Genomic DNA, 27,271 nt, shown 5'->3' on the forward strand with positions numbered 1-27,271 from the left:
TTGCCTTTCGTGAGCAAAATAGAAGACAAAAAGACTATTTTTCAACGCGACAATGCTCCCATTCATACTGCCGTCGCTATAAAAAAGTGGTTTCAAGATTTCGTAATAGAGTTATTACCGTGGCCAGCATTGAGTGCTGATCCGAACACGACCGAAAACCTGCAGCGGAATTTTAGCAAGAAAAATTTACGATCGGAGGAGTTACTTAAAATAAAAAATATCGTTGTACATGAAAAGGAATAAAATTCGCATGGGCGGATACTCAAAACGAAACTGTAAAAAATAAGTTAGCAGATTAATAGAAATGATAAAAGCTAAAGAAAAATCCACCAAATATCGAACGAAAAGGTAAGAAAATTAACATCGAGTTTATATTTTCTCACATTCAAAACCACAATTTTAAGAGAAAATTTTACTTCTTCCAGACTTCGAAAGAAGAAAATCTTTGTTTGTCGTATCTTCGGTTTTGTTTCACGTTATAATACGAAATTACATAAACGATTTTGTCAATTTTTGTTTCAATATAGTGAAAAATCTAAAACTAGGATTGAGTTTATAACTGTTGATGACACTGTACGTATTTATGTCTATTTTGAAAAAAATCAATATGCAATCATAAACAATATAAAATATTAAAATATAAAATAGTAAAATATACAATATTAGTTCCGACAAATGTCTTGAAAAGTGCATTTTTTCAAAGAATTTCTGGTCTTCCCATAAAAAAGTTGTGACCTACTGGAATGATTAAGATTATTGTTCGTGTAACATTGTAATTTTCTACCGAATGTATATTTGTAATAAATTTCACGTTCTATATAACGTACACGAGACGTACGCAAGAATTTTCTATGACGAATGTCGAAATCCTTCCGCGAGCCACTGCAAGGATCGTCGTCACGTACGCGAGTAAGCACATAGTTACGATAACGACTCCTCCAGGCAGAAACGAAGGCCAACGTGGAATTTAATTATAATTGAATCAACCGCTTCTCCTACCTGGGACAATCACTTGGTCGACTCAGTGAATCGATTACTTCAACGTACACCCTGAGACGATTAAATATTGAAATTAAGCAATTAGTGCTATTATTAGGTAAACTCGAGGATTCAGTTCGATGCAACTGCCCCTTTCACACTTGCGATAGCGAATAAAAGAGACTTATGTCTTTCGTACTAATACTTTGTGCTAATAGCTCAGCATAAATATAGACAATGAATATAAGATCAGCTTTCACAAAGTTGCTTGAAACGAGCAGAGGCGCGCCGATATTTTCTTGGTGCGCTCTTCGTCTAATTCTTTCTATCCAGCACGAAAAACGAATCTACTCTTTGCGCAAAGATGTGTATGTCGAGGACAGTGAATTCTAAAATTATCTTGAAAGTGTAGAAAGAAAACTTCTACTATTTCTTCGGACAGCCAACTTGTCGATACCGTGATGCGGTTTGGTAGAAAACAAAATTAGCCTTATTTACAGTTCTCTGTAAATTGCTTTCCTGACCTTTCCCATTGTTTACCGTGTTTTCGCTATCTACCACTGAGGTACTTACAATAACTGAGGAATAGTTTTAATACGGTACGTAATATCGCGAAATTATTGCGATAGCGAAAATATAACTTGAACCTTTCACTTCCAATTGTTGTTTCGTGTAATTAACATGGGATATCGGTATGGATTTAAATAATGTTTGTACGATAAATCACGATCTCGAGACAATTGGCTGCCATAAATTCGTTATTACAATTACGATATTAATTATTTCAATTGTATGAAATAATTAGACCGTGCGTGACAAACGTCTGGAGCAGTAGAATTTTCATTCATAATAATCTAATGGAATTACTAATTACGGAAGCTATGTTAAAATGATGTCATTATCATCAGATTAAAGAATTTAAATATTTATCGTCGATCAAAATTAAAATTAAACTTTATAATAAATTATTTAAAAAGCTTCCTAACGCAAGATTAAGTTCCTTTATTTAAAATATTCTTCTCCAAGAGCGCGAGCAATAAAATAGTAATTTTAATAGAATATCCAAAAGGAAGGTGCCTTTTCGAAAACGCAATAAATAGATTTTGCCTTGCTTCATCTTTGGCACAGAAAATTTAGGTCATCCTTTAAAAATATCCGTACGGAAGACATTTTAAAAATTAGAAAATGCCTCGACACATTTTTGCTTAAATATCAATAAAGCTCGATAGAAGTAAAAATATTTGAGAATTGCTAATATTATTATTAATTATTATAATATTACCGTCTAAATATTTTCTTGCTAGTTCCTTTATGTCCTCCGCAAAAATAAGAAATTTACCTTTATTTTCCTGGTAGGAATAGCGTTTATTGCGAAATTCAATTTTAGCCTCCATGAATTTTTAATATTTTCATCTAGAAAGGGATTGTAGCTTATTCCCGTCTCTAGGATTAGCCTGTGGCATAAGAACTTATAGTCCCACGATTCTTTTATATCGTACCATATACCCTCTATATCTATATCATACTATTTATACCGAATTATACTATTTCTATATCATAGTATGCCTATATCTATCGCGTAATACCTAAGACGTGAAATATACAATAATAAAGTTAGAAAAACGATTCGACACTCTGCATATAGAAATGAGTCGAAAATCTAGAATCTAGAATCTTAATTGAGATTTTCTTTATTTGAAGACTTCGTTTTCAACAAAATCGAATTTGAAAATTCGTCAACTATCTGCCAGTTACAGCTAAATACGTATAAGACTGATTCTTGGTTTTTGTCAAAAAACGAGACTTGGAAGGAAAAAATATTGTTCTACGTTTAGTTAAGTTTAATTTATTGTTCCAATAATCTAATTTTCACACAATAACATGCAAATAATAGGATTAATCTGCTCCCGATTGGCTGCTTATATCCAGTCAGAAATACATCAGGTTGACGCGTATTTAACAAACTTTCAAATTCAATCTTCTGGAAAATAAAGCTTAAACAATGAAAACACCTCGTTCTACAAAGTATTTCGACTTATTTTTATTTGTAAAATAACTACTATTTATAAGCAATAAATTAGAAGATGTAACAAGCCTATCTTGTATTAATTACTTTTTTATTTAATTTATATTCGAACAAGGTACGTCTATGTTTCACATCGAACTCTTGACACCAAACCTTGAAAGAAAAGAATATTTGTACATTCACTCGTATTAAGCAAATGGTTGCTATTCTCTGTGTATAAAGATAACTGAAGGTTTCTTGTAGACAACACTGTATGTGCAAAGATTAAAAAATATAGTTTTCTTAATGTATAATGTCCTACTTGCCAATGGAAATACCGTATTTAAGTGCAACTTTCCTTTCTAAATAGTTATTAATAATGCCAGAAGATGGTATTACAAGGTCGTCTCTACAGAAAAAATTATAAGTACAATCAACACTAGGTAATTGAAGTTTTCTTGTACAGGGCATTGTAAGTGGAAAGATTAAAAAATGTTATTTCTTTATCGTATAATGTTTTACATGCCAAATTAGAATATAGAATTTAAGAACAACTTCCATTTAAATAAGTAAATACTTACTAATAGTCCAACGTTTCCTCTGTATAAAACAATGTAAATGCCACTAAGCGGTAGACACGTTCCACACTAGATATCACCAATTTTATAACAACATTTATTCGGAGTATTATAAAACACGCTTTCTCGATAAAAATGAAAAGAACGTATTGAAAAGGTATATTTTCTGTTTTTATACAAATTGTATAGGAACAAACAGGATTCACGCTTACAGTGCTTGGGAATTTAAATGAATGGCACATTCAGTTTTCTTTTCAATTAAGAGGCACATACAGAATTTTCTATAAGAACAATTCTTTTCCTGATGAATTTATTGCTGCAAAAAGTAGAAAATTTTGCGATGCATCTAGATCATTTTGTACATCTAAGATTCTATAATAATTGAGACAAATCAAAAACCGAAAATAATTTTAAACCAGAGAAGCTAAAAAATGTTATGTTTGTTTACAAAAAGTCTCCATTTCGTTTAATGTCTAGTGTACAACAAGTAACAGAGGCGTAAACAATTGAATTCTGAAAGCAGTGAAATAAGCGCTACGAAATTCACAGTCGACCCAACAATAACGCAACAATAATCTTTGGTTCGATAGTAGCGGTTGAAATTATTAACAACTATTGTAATTGTCCCTCGTAGCAGCCAATAGCAAACATGGATTTGTGTTCAACCCTGGCTTATCAAACTGTATTGGCCACCCTTTTTGCCAAACAGAACTCGCTCTCTCGTTTCTCTCGCAGATCTCTCTGCCACGGGGTATCGAGTTTCCCGTTTAACGCGATACTTCATTAGCTACGGTGAAAACGACGGGTCGAGTTGTGTCGTACAAAAGGTTTCGCAGAATTGATGGATCCAGGCATCGCTTTCGCTCGAACCCTACGGCACCGATCGACCCCTATCATTGCGCACGGGGCACCAACGAGTAAATCGTGGAACTTGCACGCGAGAAAACCGAATATCTCTGGCAGCGCAGTGGTTTCCAAACCTTATTACATCACGAAAGCTTGAAATTCTGAAAAAAAGTCAAATTCCACGCAAGGAAGCGGAATATTTTTGATATTGCTTTTAATACCATGTTTAACAATACGACGATCTCCAAGTGCTATTGTACAACTTATTCCGCGAAAGCTTAATTGTCTGGAAACAATTAATTAAGGAAAAATTAATTGCACTCGAGAAAAATGAATATTTAAAAAAAAAAACAGGGCGATTTGCAAATTAAGTGACTCACTTGGTGGAAGCTTGGAAATTCTGAAAAAAGAAATTGCACGTAGAAAAGCCAAATATTTTTATATTTTTCTCCAAATTCAATAATATTTTTCATGAAAATAAAAAATTGTGGAAAAGGTATTTTTAATGGTACGGTGGTCACCAAAATTCGGTAATTCGCTTCGCGAAAAATTGGAATTCTGGAAAAGGTTAATTAAGAACAAATACTTCAAATGATTTGAATAGCCAGCGGATAACTGGAACCATAAAGAAAAGAAATGTGTGCAGAAATCCGAAAAAATTCCCAGAATATTCTACGTGCGTTGGATCTCTTTGAGGTGTGCAGAGGTGTGCAGAGGTGCACTTTGGAAACCACTGGCACGGAGATACACAAACGTCGGCGGTTGCGTTCCAGCGAGTGGTCGATAACGCCGAGTTTGCGCTGACAGAGAGCCACAGGGCGAGTTAAACAGATTCTACGTATGTACGTACACACGTACAATCTACATACACGTATGTGTGAAAAAAGAGGCGATAAATAGAATATCGTAAAAGGAAAAAGAAATAATTAAGAAAAAAATCAATGAGTCACGCTAGCCTGTAAAGGAGGAGAAAAATAAATATTGTAAAATAAAAAACGGAAACTGGAGAAAGAGGGTGAAGAGAAAGCGAAGATTAGATAGAAGAGGATTGGATAGCAGGTGATTGGATATGGAAGAGGATAGAAAGTGCGTTTGAGCTCGATGGGAAGCTGTCGAGTATCGTGTTCGGGTTCCTGTTGAAATCTCCGTAACCTGACACCCTCGCCATGAACTTCGATGAACGGGGTTGATGTCTCCCAGTCGATTCCGGTTATGTTACACTTCAACAGAAGTTGCCTAAATTAGTAAACAAATATGTACATCGCTTTCACATCTCTTCTGGTACAAATTCCTGACACCTGAGATATTATTGAAAATGTCTAAATGGCTACTGTTAAACGAACAAAGATAGAAGCTTATACATGCCTGTTAACGACGACACCTTGTAGAGTCTGAAACAAAGACAATTAGTTCGACGCTATAGTTTCGCCTCGAAATAAGCAACGTGCTACGTCCTCGTCTTTATTCAAATTCGCCGACAGAGGGAAAAGTCTGAGAACGAGTAAGATGGCCATGAAAGCGAGAAGCCATAAATTTTTGTGGTCGAGTGAGATCGTTTAGTAAAAGGCGAATAGAATATGTACAATGCTGTCTCGCATCAATATTAACGTGCCTGACGTATTATATGTTGCTCAGTTGTATTTTTTTGTTCCATTCAAGAACAAAATTAAGTCGAATGGTATATTTGTCTCGTAATAAGCAACTAGCATGTCCCGGACTTGCTATTTATTTGGTGGAGAAACTATGTTTTGCTTTCAACTGGAAGAGTATTTATGAGAGAAGTTACGGAGGATGGTAATTGGAAATCACCCAGCTATCGTGTGTCACTGACCCATCTCTTGAAACACATTCATGTAAAACTATTTAATGTGAAGAATAGTAATTTAATTCTTTGAGGTTCTGGCCATGAAGCGAGGAAGACCTTTAAATTTTTAAATTTTTGCAGAATTAAATTTTCCGGAAATGCATAAATATTCGCAGTCTAGACGTATGTACTTACACACTCGTAATTAATCGATATAACAGAAAATCTCTTGCAAACTACCACATTTCCTATTCTATCGGTACCTGCATATTGTTAATAAAGAAAGAGACAAAATATAAAAGAAAACTAAAGCTACACCAGGAACTCGTACAAAGTATTTGCAAATGAACGATGAAATGAACACTTACACGAAGTACGCAATTACCAGTGTTAACTTCCGACACAATTCTAATTCCGTAAAGTGTTTAACGTTTCCTATTAAGCTTCCTATTACGTTTGCTATTAAAGAAACGCACAACTTTGATTCCAAAGGCTTTCGTAATTTCTATAGTGTTACCTAGAATGTAATTGAAAGCGCATTAATTCTCGTACATTATTCAATATTACCTCACGACGACTTTTAGCAGAGAAATATCTCTCTCATTATGTCGCTGCTAGGCGGATGTGTCAAAGAAGCTTTTATGCTCGTCTGCAATCATCGTAACGAAAATGGCTCGACAATACGTTTAGCTAACGAACTGAAACCGCTTTTACAAAACGATTACGTAATGACTTAAACGTGTCATTATATCATAATAGTATCGTAGTATAATAGCTGGAGAGGAACGATACCAGATCTTATAATAGATCTTTGTGTCCATTGATCGATTTGTTTGTAACTATTGAACGTGGAAAGGGGGAAAGACAAATACGTCAAATAGATTACAATTAATAATTAAAAAGACAGTTAAACGATCGTACACTCTGTTGTTCTTGATGAATAATTGTAAGTGAAAGTTTTAAACTTGTACTCACGGATTGCAAACTTCCTTTCGTAAAGGAACATTTCTGAAAGTAAAATTATTACCTCGTGTTGCCAAGTTTATTTAACAATTTGATATTTTTTAATATAGAATACAATGGACTATGTCAAAACTAATCGAATCAACCGGTGATCGTTCAATGTTCGTCGTCAGTAATCGTTCAACTAATTGGTAGTTGAAACTAATTGGTAGATGAAACTAATTGGTTTTAGCATACGTAAAAATATAGATATATGTATACATTGTACATGTACATAGACAAGTAGAAATAATCTGCTCTAAATCTACAAATCCAGAACAAAATTACTAGCCAATACACGGATTTAAATGGCGACATTTTAATGCAAAATAGAAAATGCGAGTAAAAGTGTATGCCGATATAATAAAATGGTATCATTGGAATAAAAACGATAATAATGACGATTTTACACAAGTGGAGACAACAAACGAGCTCCAGATTTTCTGGCAGACATTGGTTTATACAACTTGCTATAGATTCCTTTCGTTCCACTGATCATTCTTAACGTAGTCAGTAGTAGCTGTAAAAGGTGTGCGTGACCCTAAACACGTAATTAAAAAGAAAAATAGCAAACGATAGTGACGATGAAGAGGTGACTTTTTGAAAAAGATTTCGATGATTCGAAATACAAGAAGAGAATCTTCATAAATATTTAAAGAAGTCAATGAAATCTTACTCTGTATTCGAATAAATGAAATAATAAATAATAAGATATAATAAGAAATAATAAATCAATAAGATCGACATACCACGTCTCTCACACGATACTGTAGGTTAAGGGGTTAACGTGGTCCCTAATAACCATAAAAGATGCATGTGACATTAAACATGCAATTAAGAAGGAAAATAGCAAACGATAGTGACGACGAAGAGGTGACTTTTTGAAAAAGATTTCGATGATTCGAAATACAAGAAGAGAATCTTCATAAATATTTAAAGAAGTCAATGAAATCTTAATCTGTATTCGAATAAATGAAATAATAAATAATAAGATATAATAAGAAATAATAAATCAATAAGATCGACCTACCACGTCTCTCACACGATACTGTAGGTTAAGGGGTTAACGTGGTCCCTAATAACCATAAAAGATGCATGTGACATTAAACATGCAATTAAGAAAGAAAATAGCAAATGAAAATGACGATGAAGAGGTGCCTTTTTGTAAACGATTTCGATGGTTCGAAGTATAAGAAGAGATTCCTCATAAATATTTAAAGAAGAAGTCAACTAAATCTTAATCTGTATTCAAATAAATGAAATAATAAATAATAAGATATAATAAGAAATAATAAATCAATAAGATCGACCTACCACGTCTCTCACACGATACTGTAGATTAAGGGGTTGACGTGGTCCCTAATAACCATAAAAGATGCATGTGACCTTAAACATGCAATTAAGAAGGAAAACAGCAAACAAAAGTGACGATGAAGAGGTACCTTTTTGTAAAAGATTTCGATAGTTGAAAGTACAAAAAGAGATTCTTCTGTATGCATTTATTTATGTTTAAAAAATTGTGTGATTCAGCAGTCAACAAGATATGGGATTCATAAATATTTAAAGAATCTGTCAATTAATCTTAATCTGTATTTGAATAAATGAAATTCCACATCGGGAAAATGATCATTCTATTATCGGAAAATTCCGTTATCCCAACAGTTTTGTCTCCTTATTAGTTCGGATTAGACAGGATTTACTGTATTTCGATGATACTGACTTATAATTTATAAGAGCTTCGTCGCGAAATGAAACCAATTTATCCAAAGAAAGTCGTAGAGCTCCATTTAAGAGAAAGTGGAATTGTATCAGTGCATTCTTCTTTATAATCTTTTCCTAACTATAATTTTTCGCTCCAATAAAACTACAGTGTGTCCCGGTTACTAAAATCATTCTGTATATAAACCATTACAATTTAATTAGTACTCATTTGTTCACTCATTGTCAGCTGTTAATTTGACATTTGAGTACCTAGTATTTCTCTCGTAGAAACGATTGAAAACCAACCTCATCGGAAATGAAACTGTGCATATAAGAAGAAAACATTGTTTTCTTTGACCTATATACATGTATGTATGCGTGTACTGTTAAGCGATTTGCCCCGAAACTGCGAGACATTCTGCGTATCTTTAGTTGAACAGTTGACTAACAGCTAGAAAAGTAAAGTACTCTACGAAAAAGACGACCGAACAATTTTCTCCTCCTCTCATTTCCTGTTTAACTCGAAGATAAATGATTGTAAGATTTATCTTTGACGTTTCAATGTCGTTTCATTTTCAGTTGATTCGATGATAAACGGATGTAGTGGTATCTTTGACATTTCAATGCCAAACGTCACGTCTGAAAAGAAGAAAGGCATGTTACAAACAATAAAAACTGATTTCTGATTGTCGAAGGATACGCATTTAAAAGCGATTACGAAATTTAAAAGAACATCCGCTTAAGGAGTAAAAAATGATAAGCAATATCAATCAAGATTAATGACCGCGTCGTATTTACGTTAGTTAAAAATACTTTGCACGATGTATAGAATGAAGTATTAATAGGATAGTAAACAGAATAATAATAGAATGGCAGGTAGACTTGTAGAAACTAGTTACATATGTATTAGACTGTAACATAAATTTTCGTGCTGTTTTCTTTACTTACAATTAGTATTTATACACAATTAGTATCTATATACATCGTTTCTTTTCGTCTATGAGCTTCATAAAATTGTTACAAATATATCGTTTTAATTTAAAGAAAACCAATACATTATATAGCTTCTTTCGTTTCATTCTCCTATATATTAATAATTTTACATTTATACGCAGGAACGTTTATAAAATCACACGTTGCATTCTGTAAAATAAAAAATTTACTAGAATTTCCTTGAATTTTGTTATTATGAATAATAACCGATTTTAAAGTTCTTTAATTTTAAGTAATCTAATTTTAATTAAATTTATTTTATTTATTATATATATTTATAAATATATATTATATATTATATTATAATATATATTATTATATATTTAATATAATTTAAAAAAGACTGCTGTCTCGATACATCGACGCCTGTAAGATAAAAGAGAATAAAACGATACAACACTGTATAAATAGAAGAAAAAAACAGAAAGTGAAAACGAAAGTAATACTCTCCAAGATGCTCGTCATTATCCATTGTCTGAACTGTCACTGTACGTCAAACTTTGGTAACTATCTACAGCTCGATGATGAAAGCCAGCAACGCAACATCGAAAGGATCGTACGTTTCGTATCGCAAAGTAGTCGACCGGGTAATTCATATTACGTGAGAGAGCTGTAAGGTATCAGTCAGGCGTAACGACGTCTCATTAAGTCACAGAAGGTGCTCACAAATCCTCACGAAATGGAACGTTTCGTAACGCACCGTGGCTTCCGAATCCGGAAGATAGAACCGATAGGTCGAACTGAGAACAGTCACTCTCAAAAATATTCGCACACTGATATGACTTCTACGTTCTATATCTGAAAAAATATAGATAAAACAGCAAAACTGTTTTACAGTATATTAAAGTATTATAATAAGTATATAAGTTGTTTAAATATTGAAAGGATTGTTGGACAAAATTCAATTTTATCCAACATCTCCTTATATATGAAAAATATCATTAATTTATATATATAAAAATAAATTAAATCTCAAAAATATTCGGACACTTTATAAATTGACGTTAAGAAGCTAAAAATGGCAATTGTTTTATAAAAGATTAATACCCTTTCTTTCGATAATGTGTTTTATTTGTTGAAGATTAATTTTTGTTAGTAGTCGATGCTGTATTTTATTCCTCTATTAGACGATTTTATCGTTTTTCTTTAGAGCTTATTATTGTTTTTTAATTGTAAAATAATACTTCTGTAAAAAAAGCTCGTTATCTTACTTTGATAACTTAAATTTGTAATGTATTGAAATATTCTCGCAAATTTTTAATTCATTTTCTTCTGTTTTACATACGACATTAAATACGATGGTAAAAGTATGTGACGTGAAATATGACGATACGGTCTGTAGATATCAGAAATAAAAAATCTGTCGATTTGTAATTTATCAAAAATAGAAAGTTTGTCAACTAATTAGGTACCGTTGCCTGAGTACCGTAAGATAAACCGAAGAAAAATGCATTTTTAATTTGCAAGAATATAAACCACAAATTTAAATTATCAAACTGATATAACGAGATTTTTGGACCGTACAATTAGTAAAAAAAGCGATAAAAGCTAAAGAAAAATGATAAATTAGATTACTAATAAAAAATAATCTTTACCATATTAAACAGCTTAATACATGACATTAAACAAAATTGGTATCGTACAAAATATTAAACTTTCATAAGCAATTATCATTTTAATTTCTTTAACGTCAAATTATAAATTGCCAAGTATTTTTGAGACATGAAACTTTGAGACGCGTAAGACATTGAGACTTTTATTCATCATTTCTTTTAATATTTGACTACGGTTTGTTTTAAGTCAAAAGCTTTTAACTTTCTGGTATCCATATACTTCGATATACTGTCAAACATTTTTATTGTTCTATCGTGTATCTATATCAGATATGGGACATAAACGTCAAAATTATGCTAGTGTGTTAATATTTTCACGACTTGTTATTGATTGCTAATTAAACAGACAAACAGTAAATAGAAAGGAAACGTCTATATAAACCTTACGTTCTTATCCCGTTCTGAAGAACCGTGGTTAATTAGTCAATTCTAAATGTTCGAATGTCATAAAGTAGCAAACGTAACGAGACTCGGCGAGTTACATATGTATCTGATTTATGAATTCAGATATTAACGATTCGTATAAAATTATGTCGATTAATCTATATCTACGTGGAGATTTTAATGCTGTTTTATGGATCTCCTCGAGTGAGTATGAAATGCTTTATGGCCGATATAAATATCATGCTATGAATGGTATCTAGTAAATCGTTACTAATCATATTTTTCGCGTTGAAATATTATTAAGATTTATAGCCCCTTAACGTTCTTAAGTACACATATTTCTGACAATTTATAGCTTGATATGATATGAAATATAGCGAAATATAGCGCGCATTGATCAAATCGGGAAATATTTGAATTTTATTTTCTCTCACTACGGAACGCAAATAACGAATCTTTCTATAACTTCACTTCGTAATGCTTGAAATTATCTCCACACAATGTCAAAGCAATCAGTATCGTGTTTTTGTCTTCATTATTATATATTCTTTCCAAAAGTTGTCATACTCGACAAATATCTACTTTCAATCGTTTGTACTCTATCATTTCACGTAAAGCATAGTAGCATTAATTACACAGTTAAGCCTCCCTTGTCCGAACACCAATTATCCGAATACCCTAATATTCGAACGTTATATCCACCATGCTATTTTCAAGTAACGGATGTCTTTACCCGTTTCAAATATTTACATACAAAACATGAAATTAATAAAGTGTTACATACTTCATAAACGTTCATATGGAACGTTCCTTTGTATTGTTATTGATATTATTCTTTTATATTATATTTTTTTTTATTTATGATTTTTACTTTGTACTTATATTTGTACTTATTTCTTTATATTACTTCATATTCGTTGCTTTAACCGATTGTGTGAATTCTGATTGTAAGAATTTAGTATGTAACTTTAGTATGAGATAGCGTCGTAACTATCGAAACAGAATACGAGAGAATTTAAAAGACTCGAAAATGGTGTAACTGCGACAGAATTAGCAAAAATACATGACGTTGGAAAAACCACAGTATTAGAAATGTTAAAAAAATTATTTGAAGCACTTAGATTCCTGACAATGGTAGAAAAGCCTTAAATATATTGAGGTAATGGAATGGTTTCATTACGATAAAGACCATAATAATGACGATTTTACAGCAATGGAAACAGCAAACGAGCATCAGATTTTAGTTTATACAACTCGCTATAGATTTCTTTCGCTCCACTGATCATTATTAACGTGGTCATTAATAGCCGTGAAAGCTGTGCATGACCTTAAACACGCAATTAAAAAAAAAAGCAGCGAACGAAAGTGACGATGAAGAGGTGCCTTCTTAAGGCCACCGACCACCTTCGATGGTTCGACGTACAAAAGATGATTCTTCATAAATATTTAAAGAAGCTTTCAACTAATCCGAATTTGTATTTGAATAAATGAAATTTCATATCAAAAAAGTAACTGTTCTATTATCGAAAAATTCCAATATCCGAGCAGTTTTATTGACTTATTAGTTCGGATAAGGCAGGATCTACTCTTTCAGTCTCGATAAACTTGTAGAACCACTCCAATTTCGTCGATATTTGAATTCGTTTGAGTACAAAAATATTTGATCAACTTTTTCCTATACATATAACTATCAGTTGGCCTTTGTTTCCAAGATATTAGCAAAAAACTGCTGATACCACTGCAGAAATATCTATTATAATTCACTTAAAAATGTGCATCATCAATGTATTAGGTTTGGGTTTGGCCTAGTTCTTTAAATCGCAAACGACGTTTGCGTGAAATAATAACAAATTAATTATAAAAATAATAGGCTAACGAATAATTGATATTATTTTACGAAATAGAATAATCCTTATTATCTTTAGGAGTTCTAATTTAAAGCTAGACCCAATAAATTGATGATATTCACTTTTTATTGAGTCATAAATTGTAACAGACGTTTCTTGCAGCGTGAAATAATAACAAATTAATTATAAAGATAATAGGCTAACGAATAATTGATATTAATTTACGAAATAGAATAATCCTTATTATTTTCAAAAGTTCTAACTCAAAGCTAGATGCAAAAAGTTGATGATATTTACTTTTTATTGAGTCATAAATTGTAACAGACGTTTCTTGCAGCTTAGTATGTGCACGTTGTGCATGGACCCTGTAAGCTCGTCCGACCCTCGTTTATGAACAAAAAATAGGAAACAACTAATACTAACGCACACGCTGCCACGATCGCACAACTGTAGATAGAAATACACAGCAGCGGTACCTGAAGTTGTTTGCGAATATCTCGGAAACTAAGCGAGACCGACGATCGTTTGCATAGGAAAAGGTTGTTCAAAATGTTGAGCTTTACAACATATTCGAATATCATTAAAATTAGAGAGGGTGGAACGTTTCTACAAGTTCGCCCGTCTCAACTTAGCGTCACGAATCTTTCAATATATAATGTGTACGATTTATGTATCGTAATTACGTGATATCACGTTTAGTTTTAACTTGTAACTAGTAAGATGAAACCTATTAGACCCTAGAAATTTTGACTAATGTGGTAATTTCGAAAATAGTCACTGTGAAACATTAACTGTATAAGCGTCCGTTAGTCAGGGTACAACGTATAATTTGCTTAATTTTTTAACGAAGAGTAATTAGTAAAGTAAAAATATTACTCTTTCTCTATTTTTAATTGCCTCATGCATTATTTCGCTGCTGTTGTAGGTACCTATGTATTCCATTCTCTGTGACACTTGGTACAAATGCAAATTTGTGTCAGGAGATTTATCGCAGATCTCTTCGCACGCGATTGTTTAACTTACGTATTCCTTTAAAAAGCGGTGGACATGAAAGTCTTGTATAATTTATAAGACTCGAGGTACTTTATATTTAGATATTTAACACATTCAAACGAAATGATGTACACGTATTATACACGTAAGCGTAATGGTAATGTCTAATTAGAATATTAAAATTGTATGTTCTCTCGCAGACGACATATGACGCATACGTTTGTACTTAAAAATAATTCGCTACATGGATAAATAATTACGTTCTACAAAAGATACGTCCAGAAACTCGAACTAATTAAAATATCGAGGAAGATCATTCAAAGGATAAAATATATCGTATGCGAAATAAAAATTCTCCGAAACTCTGTGCCAATTACAATGATATTGTTGAAAAACTTTTTTAATGTTGATATAACATAAACGAAAGCAAGACAATTACAAAAGAAGACAATTTTCGAAGCTCTATGAATCGCTAAAAATTGCATAAAGCACAAGTTGGAAAAAAGAAAAAGTTGTAAATAAATTGACAAGTTCGTATATTTCGTATTACACCACATCTATTACTCGTATCTGCAACACATAATACTTACATCCTCTTGAGAACGCTCTGATTACATGCCTACATTTTGCTTACTCGTTTGCTAGAGCATTGCACGTGCTTCTGCTGGCGTAACACGTTACCAAAGATGTGTCTCAACCTCAACACGTGCTTTCCGGCCAACGTGCCTAACGCATCTTGCAGAAACACGAGACGGTGAAAAAAGCCGCGTACAGCGTCGTACATTACTCGTAAATCTACTTCGAATGCTTCCCACTAAGGGGAAACGCTATTAATATTGCTGCCTTTTTATGTGTTCATAGCAGTATAGAAAATTCGACGTGTATAAAAAATACAGTTACAAAATATTTATATCTTAAACATATGTATATTATTATTAATAAGTAATTTGCTAATAATTAATTGAATAACTAAAAAGTCTATGTAGCGACCGATTTTATAAATGCGTGAAACCTGTTAGAATATAGGAGAAATATGTAGTGATTGAATGTGCGAATAACGTTTATCTAAATTCAATTAAAAAATTATAAACTACTCGGAGAATATCTTCTTTTTAATTATTGTTTATCATCACATGTCCTGGTAAAGTATTAGTGACTACAGTTACATGTATTCTATAAATTATATAAATGTTAAGCAAAATGATGTATAAATAATAAACATTATATGAAAATTATTTGCATGCTTAGTTTGTTACAGTTGTCTTAGTTAGGTTATTTAGTAAATAATTAACTATCAATTAGTTACAGTTAGTAACAAACTGGTATGATTTGTACGTATCTGTAGGCAGCCCAAAAGATTTATGTTTTTTTAGGACGCTTAGAAATTTTTTACATCGTTAGTAATTCTAATTAGTTGCAACGTATATTATATCATATTGTATTATTAAATTTTATATTGTTGGGTATCTTTAAGTTGCGTCTTGTGTGCCTTCAAATTTGTTTCTGTAGCTTCTAGATGCTCGATACTGTTATTGATACCGCAATATTCACAGATTACCTTGTCCTGTTTTTTAATAAAATGAGGATGTGTGAGCAATTGCGAAGATCATAAGCGGTCTCGTTTCATGTGTATTTCTTCTGGATTTACGTAAAGATGTGTGGTTTTCCCAGCGGTTGTTTCCTATTCTTCTCTCGTCTTTATTTTTATGAACTGTTTGCCTTTTGAGTCTTTGTTCCTAGTTAGTTGTTAGATTATGATGTTGCTTCCATTTAAGTATCCTTGAACTCTTTTTTGTTGAGCGGTTTTTTGTTGTAACGCCAACCGGCGCAGGGTTTTAGCAATATTTTGTGCACCTGGTACAGAGAATATTATATTACAATATCTCCTGACCCAAACGTATATACTACGCATCAGATGAATAGATGAAAGGATCGTAAAGATACTTTCGATTACTAGCTACAAAAACTTAAGCCTCAATTCCACGAAATTGCTTGACTTCCAAAGATAAAACGAAAAAAACACCGCCAAACCATTTGTCTGTCAATCCATGATCCACGTAGCAGCTCGTCATCTGGCTTACTGTTTTCCCTCTCTGTTCGATAAAACCTCGTTGCAAGCGAAAAGCTCTTTCGTTCAACGCATCCCCTAAAATCTTCTTGAGAAGAAAAGAAGACCTGAGAAAAAGCGTCGCTGATCATCGAGACGATCGTCAGCGTAAAAAGTGTCGGGACTAACGTGCCGTGTGTAGTCGTTAAAGGACCTTCGAGGGGAAGCAAAAGAAAGATCTGCGCCGTAGTCGTGAGCCCACGTCGAGTAAGAGACGCGGAGCGAGCCGGAACGTGCGAAAGATCGTAATCGTCCCTTCGAATCACCGCGCACCGGTATCTGCTCGATCTGAGCGTGTATACGTATGTCGCGGTGCTACGGGCGCATCCCCATTGCGAAGCGATGCAGGTGCACATGGCGCAACCGTTCGCAAAGTTCGACCGTACTTTCTCGGCGCGATTGTTCGCGGGTTCGGTTTGAGCGGCGCATCCACGTGTGCCACGAGTGACTCGCCAACATTCGCGCACCTCTTTAGCGATTATACGTATACAGGCTGTCCCACGTAACTGTGGCCACGATTTTTCGAGCGCTTTCGATAATCTGACGGAAAAATGTCCCGAACGAAAGTTATTCAGTTTTATGTCGGTAAAACGTCGTAATGAAAAAATTTGCAAAATATACTTTTTTGACAAAAAGTTCAGTCACTTTGACTTTTTTCAAATGATACTACGTATTTTTGATTGGAGAACGTTGTAGCTGATGCCAAGATAAGTTCAAAGAACTTCTATACTGTGACCTTAATTGAAGTTGAATGCAGAGGAGTGGGAAATGTTGAATTTAGAAATGTCGAGTAAATCAAGAGAAACATCAGAAACGCTATAAACTAATACAAGCCTACTTTATCGATTGGAACTTTGCTTACAAGAAAACGAAAAATAGCTTGAACGTTTATTATAATTCAACTAAACTACACTAAACACTAACACTAAATAATTTATTTCTTTATTTTGTTATGTGCGAATAATTAAAATTTCCTATGCTAAAGGTAGCTATTTTAAACACGTAATTTCGGGATAATGTGATTTACATCATTAGATATAATTTACTTGAATGACTCGACGTTTCTAAATTCAAGAACATGGTATACGAGGTCGTTAAATTTTTCTTGTCATTAGCTACAACATTCAGAAGTCAAAAATACGTAACGTTATTTAAAATATCAAAGTGACCTTGATTTTTTATCGAAAAAATACTTTTTGAGAATTTTTTCATTGCAATGTGTTACTGACTTAAAACTGAATAACTTTTGTTTGAAACATTTTTTTGTCAGATTACCGGAAGTGCCAGAGAAATCGTGACGACAGTTACGTGGGGCAGCCTGTACATGGAATTATTAGAGATCTTTATCTGTACGTCTAGAAATGGCGTGAAAAATCACGCTGATCGTAGAATTATGATCTAATTTCGTTCACGACTGAAATCGTGACTTTTTTATCTTGAGTCAATTTGCTTACTATGATCGTTAATTCTCGATCTTGGTTGAATTACTTCTTATAAAATACATCAATATAGCCTGCATAAAAAGATTTACATATAACGTTAATTTAGAATTACGTCACGTTTTCGTTTTCTAACGTAAATTTACTTCATTCAATGTTAAAAATGAAAAGTAATTCAACATTCTTTTCTTTAGCTATATTACTTCAATATCTTAAAGAGTAAAATATTAATTCTTCCTTGCGATTCCAAAATCATAACATTCATTTGCTACAATTAATATAAAATACACGGGTTATCTGATGCGTGTGAAGAACAAGATCTTCACCAATCAGAAGCGATCACGAAAAATCACAAATCATAGCGAAGAATCACCGTGATTGGGAATCATCGTAATCAAATTAATCGTGATTCACATGTAGCGAAGATCCCTGTGACGAGAGAGATACGTTCCGTTATACGAATTCCGCGTTATACAGGCACCTTCTCCGTGCTGTATAGAAATAACTATCACGCCATACGTAAAATTCTCCTTATCGTACAAGATAAAACTAGTAATGCAGAAATGAAGATTTCTTGTAGAGAGCTCTGTAAATGTAAAGATTAAAAGGTATTATTTTCTTATCGTATAATATCCTATATGTTAATGGCAACACTGTAATGGAGAATTTAAAAACAATTTCTATCTATAAATAATTAATAACAGTGTTAAAAACTGGTACGGTACATCCAACATCGCCTTTGTAAAAAGAAATGTAAGTTAACACTAAATATCATCAATTTTATAACAATTCTTAGGCGAAACATTATAAAATATACTTTTGTGATAAAGATAAAAGAACATCTTGAAAAAATATATCTTTTGTCTTTATACGAATTATTTGGAATCAAAGAGGATTCAGTACTTGCGAATTTAAATAAATGGCACGTTCAGGCTTTTCTAAATATAAATACAATTCTTTTTCTGATGAATATATTAGTGTAAAAAATAGAAAATTTCATAATGCATTTGCATTATTATAATATATATGTAATTATTATAATAATATTATATTATTATTATAATATTAATAGTTATTATATATAATATAATATATATATTATATATAATATTAATATTATAATAATATTATAATAATCAAACTCCGAAAATAATTTTAAGCCAGAGTTTTTTCCCTCTGCTAAAAGATATGATATTTGGCACATACAGTATTGTCTACAACAAGTCTTCAAATATGAATCATTTAAACTCATTATTCACTCTGTCTTATGAGATTCTTTTTCTTTATTTCTGTCGCTCGCATAATGCTCTTCGCTAGCATAATATGAAAATCCACGATGGAGGGTACAGAAAATTTAGATGAAGAAATATTACTTCTATACTTTTTTGTACATGACACAGCGACAGAAATGTATTTGTAAAAGCATTGCTCTGGATTCTAATTTTGCGTTTATCGTGAGTAAGGCGATTAAAGGAGCTGAATACGGCAAAGCGGAATTTAACTCAGAAATAAATTATATCGGAAGAGGAAAATAATACCGCGTACGAATTTCTTTCAGTCGAAAGTAATGCAACAAAATTGTAGCAGCGTCCAATATTTTCTTATTAACACAAACTATACGATATGGTTTCATTATTTTGACTTGCGAAGTTTTATACGAACAAAGCTACCACATAAAGCTATCACATCTTATTCTTGGTGAGAGGAAGAAATTATTCTCTACGACAGATTTGAAATCCGGTCTCTAGGTTGATAAATAAGTTGCAGTAACTTATAGAAATTCGCAATATTTTTACGAACACATCTGAAAAAGTAGAACTTACGTAGACATTTATTTCACCCTCTACATATTATAACTTGCAACAAGTAACTTTAAACATTTTGTATATTTCTAAATGTTATATACAATCAGTATATGAAAATTTTCCATAAATACATAAATGAAAAGTGTTTGTAGAAAACACTGCAAGTGCCAAGAAACAAATTTTTCAGGAGAAAAAGAAAACTTATGCATTAACGTAGTCCAAATTCATGAAAAACAAAAATATAGAAAAGCTGTGAAGAAAACACAATGTTTCATTCATTTAGATATATATATAGTATAGACAGAAGTCAAAAAACAATTAACTAACGTTTGTTGTCGCTTATATTTTTCTCTGTAGTCATATTATCAATAACTATTTAGAAAGGAAAATTGCAGTTAAATTTCATACTACAGATTTTCATCGTTATGTAGAACATTTTCTAATAAAATATCAAAATTTGCCAATCTTGGCCCTTACAGTGCTTTGTACAAGCACTCTTCAAATATTTAAAGTTTGTTAATAAGTGTATTAATCAAGCAATTCATAATTCAGTTAAATAGGATGTGATTATAACGTCTAAGGAATTAATTGCATTTCAGCTCCAAGTTAATTAACCCTTCATACTCCTACGAACAATAGTAATTTACTCCTTCTGTCATAGCGCCAATTCATGCACGTATGTATACGCGTGCAACATAATATGCATATTAAATTATACATGCATGATACGTATATTATTACGTTGTCTGCATTAATAGAGCGATATGATTGTTTCAACATTCGAGTTTTCCGATAGGGAAATACATACATACTTATCTTTTCATTACAATAGTCATTTTACATCGGCTACTAACTTTAATTTATTGTTCAATTGTCTGTAGCTATTTTTTTTTTTTTTTTTACAGAACATATCCTAATAATTTATGTTCTCCGATCAATTTTAGTTTTACAATTTCGAGAAAATAAAGAAATCAAAGTGATACAATTCGTACCTTAACTGCATAATATTTTCTACATTGAAATGGAAACTAGAACTTTTGGTGAATATTACAATCCTCTAAACTCTTGTTATACCTTTCCTATTTATCCTTCTGTAGAATTGTCATCTTTTTATTCGACTTCGCACAAAATTTCAAGAAGTCATAAAAATCACAGTATTCGTCGTCGAAGAACACTTATGGTCTCTGCAGTTAACATTGGCAAAAATGGACCATTATACAGAGACTAACTTTTTTACTGTAGCACAATGCAAGTATATTTATATCAACTTCGGCAGACAGAATGTTTTTAGCTTTGCTTTCCATCGCTCTTATTTCAAATTCATTGCTTTTCGTCTCGTAATGACACTGTAACATAACCGTAACGTAACTATAATGTAACTATAAAGACACCAATCACCTTTTATATACATATGTATAAGCATAAAAGATATAACTTAGAAAAAACGAAGCTGGCACTCCGCTGGGAGTAGCCACCCATGTGCTATATTTATTTTTTTTTTTTTTTTTTTTCACCAATAAAATATAACACTTTGCCAAATGTCCATAAGGACAAGTTGTAAAAAACCAAAATAAAATTAAAAAAAAAGAAAAATGTATAAGCGTGCTCGAAACCGTACTATCTATAAGCATTTCCAAAGAAAACCCAGTCTATTACATATAACGTGTAAATCCTGAAACTAATCAATGAACATTGCATATAAGTTTCAAGCTTCATCGTCATAACCCAGAATCCTATTCGAAAATGTACTTGCATTTCAAAATGAAACGATAGGGTTCTCGATCGGGTTCAGATCAGAATCCACTGCTGGCCAAAATCATGAAACCACCTTTTTTATAGTGGCGGCTGTATGAATAGAAGCATTGTCTCGTTAAAAAAAATGTTTTTTTGTCTTCTATTTCAGTTATGTAAGGTAATAATTCACCATGTAACATCTCCTAATATCCTGTAGCGTTCAATTTACCTTTTACAAAAACAACTTCACTCAACATATCCAGACATGATCAGTAGTTTCTTGAAAATATTGAAGAAATAATGCAGAAGATGTGTGTGAGATTAAAATTATTCACAGCACCATATATATGTATTTTGAAAATTGTTGTAAATTATTTGGTATTTTTAAATCATAATTTACTATATGCATTATACTTACTTAGAATATTAGAATTTAAATAACAATGTCTCATGGTTTTGCTGAACAATAATTTTAGGATTATGTATATATTTATAAATAATAAATATGTTTTTAACGCCAAATATTAGCTCGGGAATAATGAAGGAAATTTAAAGATAATCCCTGTTGGCAGAATTTGTCAGCTGTGACGCTTTTTTAAAAGTTCAACGAGAATTCCGGTGACGCGTCATTAAATCCGGATTAAACAATGGATTCTCGTTCGAGCGAGACACTTTCGTTTTCACCTCGTTTGCACGTAATTAATTATCGGCGCCATTATATCACAAATGTGATTAAAAAAACTTACAAAAAAAGTTATTCGTATTCTATACAAAATATATGTAAATAAAACATGAAACATAAAATTACTTTTGTATAGCAAAATGACAAATTTGTTATATGTTAACGTTAATAAACACAATTAAATAATAATACGCGTTTGTTCCATTAAAACGTATAGTCGCATATTGTTAATTATTAATCGGTAAAGTCAATGCTATTATATTATTATGCAAATTTACATTTTTATGAATACAAGTGAAAACGTAGAACGGCAGATACGTATATTTGTTTCGTTTACTAAATTTCTATAAATATTCAATTAGATGTCGAAATAATATCTTACGTGAAATTATTTATACGTTTTAGCATATTGTGTAAAATGATATTTTGTATATATTATTACACACAACATGTTTCAATCTAAGTATGTTTTTGGAAACTATAAAAACTAGAAACAACATCCTATATAGTGAAATAATAAAAGTAAATGAAATAAATAGAGTAAATAAAGTGACAAAGTAAAATATAATAAATACCTATATAGGGAAAAAAGTGAATGATAATAAATCCAAGTAAAAAAAATTCTTCTCTTATCTGTTAACAGGCAACCGATTGGTGGTTAAATGACATGTACCTGTCTGTGCCTCTGGCTTTACCAATTAATAGTAACCCTGGCCTTGCGGCAAGGCCCAAAACATTCAGTAACCAGAAAGAAGCTGCAGTGTTCCTCGCCAGGTTTTTAACAGAGCTGCTAAACTATCAAGAAGTATTAGATAGGTAAGAATAGCCTCTTCGTAATACTTAATGATGGAATTCACAAATTATAAATATGAACCTGATTAAGGAAGTGTTGCGGGTAGAGTGATCTCTTCAAAGAAATCGAACGTACCTATGGAAACACGTTTTAGACAATTTCGATAAGAGAAAATTACAATTTCAATTCCATATTGTAAACTTCGCAGCTTTTGTATACAGTGCCGGACAAAAGTATTCTTACACTTTTGAAAACCGAATAACTTTTTTCAAATTGGGCAAACAATTTTGAAAAAGTTACGATCAGTTGGAATCGCGAAGAAAAGAACGAAAGATACTATTTGTAACTTTTTTATGTAATTAAATTGAAAATTTAAATAACACATTTTAAAGAGTTATGTCAGCTGTATACGCACTGAAAATTTCGTGGGCATCGCTTAAAGTTTCTATGGGTTACAAACAGTTAAAGATGATGAAAATAACATTTAATAAAAATAAAAATATAGATTAAAACAATAAATCTACATTTTTGCCCATCTTTCGTTGCCAGTTGTTTATGCATCGATCGATTTCGACGACATTTTCACCGTGCATATAGCTGACATAACTCCTCAAAATCAGCTGTTTAAATTTTCATTAAATGCCCAGATAAGAAAGTTATAAAAATCTTTTACTTTTTTCTTCGCCATATCGACCAATTGCATTTTTCTAAAAACTCTTTTTACGCGTCATTTAATAACTAATGCCTCTAACTTCTCGCGAAAGCTCAAGTCGTCTCGTGCAATTTGAAAAAAATTACGCTTGAAAAAAGTTATTCTATCTTCAACGATGTTCAAAGATGACTACTTTCGTCCGGTACCGTATGTACGTATACATGAAAAATATACATATCGTAATACTACGCGCGTTAATTGCAAAAACCACGTTTATAATTTACACACATTCTGTACAAAACTTGATATATCAAATGTGTACATTAAAATAAATTAAAAAGGTAAGAATAACAAATGGGAAAGAAGATTCGTAAATAAGTAGCGTAGCATTATCAGTCGTCATAATTTATGAATATGGATAATGTTATGAATAACGTAATGCTTGAATAAATCAAAGAAGAATGGTCGCCTTTTCTTATGACTCACATTTTTCTTAAGTATAAAAGTCAGAGCGTGGAGGAAAAAGGAAAGCAAACAGAAAGAAAAATGGAGATGGAACGACTGGGGGAGGAGATTCGAAAGTTAGGAGTTTTTTAAAAAAAACACCTTTGTCCCGGATACGGTTCGAACCATCTTACAAGAGGCTAACTAACGATAAGCTAGTCGCCGACGCGAGGATTACAGCCGAGGTGGAAGAAGGCGAACGCACATGGAAGAAACTCGGTTCGCACTCGAAGGAAGAGCTTCGTCATTTGAGACGGTGATTCGAGCGGAGGACAAAAAGAAGCCGCAGCAAAATCAATTTAGCGAGGGAGCAGAACGTCTGCGAGGAAATCCGGCTTGTAGGATCCATAGAACGCGGCCATAAAGAGAGACTCGTAGAGAAGCGAGCGAAACGCAAAGGATACTTCTGCATAGAAAGCCTCAAAGCCCTCGGTATCCTGTATCCGGACGGGAAGGAACCACCGACTGCGAGTGCCTCTTTCTTTTCGGCAACTAACGCAAATTCGCCGAGACGTACGAAGACTGACAGTGAATCGTATTGCTGCTTTAAAAGAAACAGTATTTTTCTTCATAATTGGTCGAAAATCGAATTTCCTCGGCGATGAATTATCGATGTACAGAACTCGATTGTATAACGATAATAATTGTGATAATTATATAATAATGATGACTGTATAATAAAATAATAAAAGGAAGTAGTGCGAGGGTCGACTGACGAAAAGAAACATATCGGTTGGACAATGTTAATGTAACAACGGAACTTTTTTATTTTCAATTTTTGTTGAATAAATTTATAACCGATGTAATTGCGAGATTTTTCTGATTAAACAAAGCCAAACACGATATAATTTGGAGCATATTTGTTTACTGATTGACATTAACTTACTTTCTTTCGTTCAACGTGAGTAAAAAAGAAACAGGGATGGAGAATCGATGCACTCGGCAAACATTAAAAGTCCTCGACTTCTAATCGACTAAAAACCAAACTTTCTTATTTTTGACTTGTGATCAATGAAATTTTTACCAACATGTTTGTTACCTTTTTCTGATTAAAACGACACCAAACACGATATAATTTGACGCATATTTGCTTACTCTATACATGACAATCAAATACATATTGGTAAGTGTATAATAAATATAATTATGTCGTGTTTGGTCTCATTTTAATCAGAAAAGTCTCACAAATGCGGCAATAAAAGTTTAATTTAAAAAGCGTCAAAAATAAAAAAGTTTCACTTTTAAATTTGTATCTACTTACATCGTCTCAGCGATATCTGACATTGGATCACGTTACACCACTCGACCACCGCGGGTTGTCGAACTTCTCGATGCGTTAAGGGAAACCCCCTCCCCGTGGTAGGATGACGACCATGCAATTAACGAGAGGTTATTTTTCTGCAATTAATTTAAGCTATATCGTGTTTGGTCTCATTTTAACGAAAAATCTCACAGATATGTTAGTAAATTTTTTATTTTAAACAATCAGAAATAGAGAAGTTTCATCATTGTCTCATGGGTAATTAGCATTGTTTTATGGACAATTGAATTCAGATCAGGTTACACATTTCAGTTTTAATTTTTTTATAGTTGTGGAGGGGAACTCCACTTAATAGTGGAGATGATGATCGACCAATTATGAAAAACATAATGGCGATAAATTACAGAAAAAGTACTGCAGTTCTTTTTCTTCGTTTTGGCCATTGAAGAAATTGCAGCAATAAGGCATTAGACTTCATTTTGTATACGTATTAATCATATATTATTAGACGTATACAAATGAATAATCAAAATTTTTCAGTGGAGCTAGAAGTTTATTTAAAAAATTAGATTACTATACAAACAAAGTATTTGTCTTTATTTTCTATGACCTTAATAATGAATTTCATTATGGAAGAATGGAACGTTCAGAACAAAGAAGAACGTCCTGTGAAATTGCTGCACGACAACACTGAATCACACTGCTTCTACGACAGAAGACGTGGCAACGAGTCTTGTCTCGTCAACGAGACGTGCTGCTATAGCCAGTTTATTCGCTAGACGTTATTCCTTTGGATGACTACCAGTTCCGATCACTGCAACACGCTTTATTCCATGCCCACTTTTTCAACTAGTCACCAGATGGAATAAATCGTTGAAGATCAGATCTCGTCTGAAGACACATTTGACATAATTCATCGTTTCGCTGATAGATGGCTCAAAATTATAGAAAGCAACGGCAAATAGTTTAACTGAATAATATTCTGTATCTTTTCTCAAGTAAACTTTGGGTTTCGTTGAAAAATTAGAGTTATACATTTGTATACCTAATATCTATAGAATGCACACTTGCACAATGTCGCTTATTCATATGGGACTGCGTACAAGTTCAAACAGGCGTGTTTTAAAGATGTTAACATCACTTCACGTGACGCTCTGTTTATCGTTTCTTCGGTCGATAACACAATGAGCGAGACAGTAGTACCGTCTTTCGACACACAAGGTATAACTATTAAGCTTTAGCCGTTGGAGGCGCAAAACTCACTGAAATTTTGCATAAATCGCGACTACAGTTTGGGGATGAAACATTATCAAGAACCCGAGTGTTTGCGTGACATAAATCGTTTTCCAGTGGACGTCGATACGTTCAAAACACGTCGCGTCCGTGACGCCCCGAGACAAGTGTAACGCCAGCAAACATCGATGCTGTTGGGGAACTGATCGAGCACGATCGACGCATAACAATCGACGAAATCCGCTCGAAAGTTAATATTAGTCATGGAAACGTGGTTTCCATCATTTAGAAGGAGCTAGGGTTCCGCAAGATCGCGA

At 32.6% G+C, this 27,271-nt stretch overlaps 1 protein-coding gene and 2 long non-coding RNA genes across 3 annotated transcripts in view; 2 read left to right on the forward strand and 1 right to left on the reverse strand.

Annotated features, from left to right (window-relative positions):
• LOC132908700 (uncharacterized) overlaps positions 1-27,271 on the reverse strand; it is a 321,053-nt gene that overhangs the window by 281,765 nt on the left and 12,017 nt on the right. The gene's annotated exons all lie outside the window — the stretch shown is intronic.
• The window catches only part of LOC132908688 (vesicular acetylcholine transporter-like), a 208,391-nt gene that overhangs the window by 158,066 nt on the left and 23,054 nt on the right, over positions 1-27,271 (forward strand). The window contains exon 5 of the mRNA XM_060962906.1: positions 23,155-23,327. Within this exon, the coding sequence (XP_060818889.1) occupies positions 23,155-23,327 (173 nt within the window). The remainder of the gene's footprint in view (positions 1-23,154; positions 23,328-27,271) is intronic.
• On the forward strand, positions 6,564-7,602 carry LOC132908703 (uncharacterized). The gene is made up of 2 exons (XR_009658403.1): positions 6,564-7,157; positions 7,285-7,602. It is a non-coding gene; the product is annotated as an uncharacterized LOC132908703 (long non-coding RNA).

The sequence above is a fragment of the Bombus pascuorum genome, chromosome 7 (assembly GCF_905332965.1).
Source record: "Bombus pascuorum chromosome 7, iyBomPasc1.1, whole genome shotgun sequence".
In the NCBI taxonomy this organism is placed as follows: Eukaryota; Metazoa; Arthropoda; class Insecta; order Hymenoptera; family Apidae; genus Bombus; species Bombus pascuorum.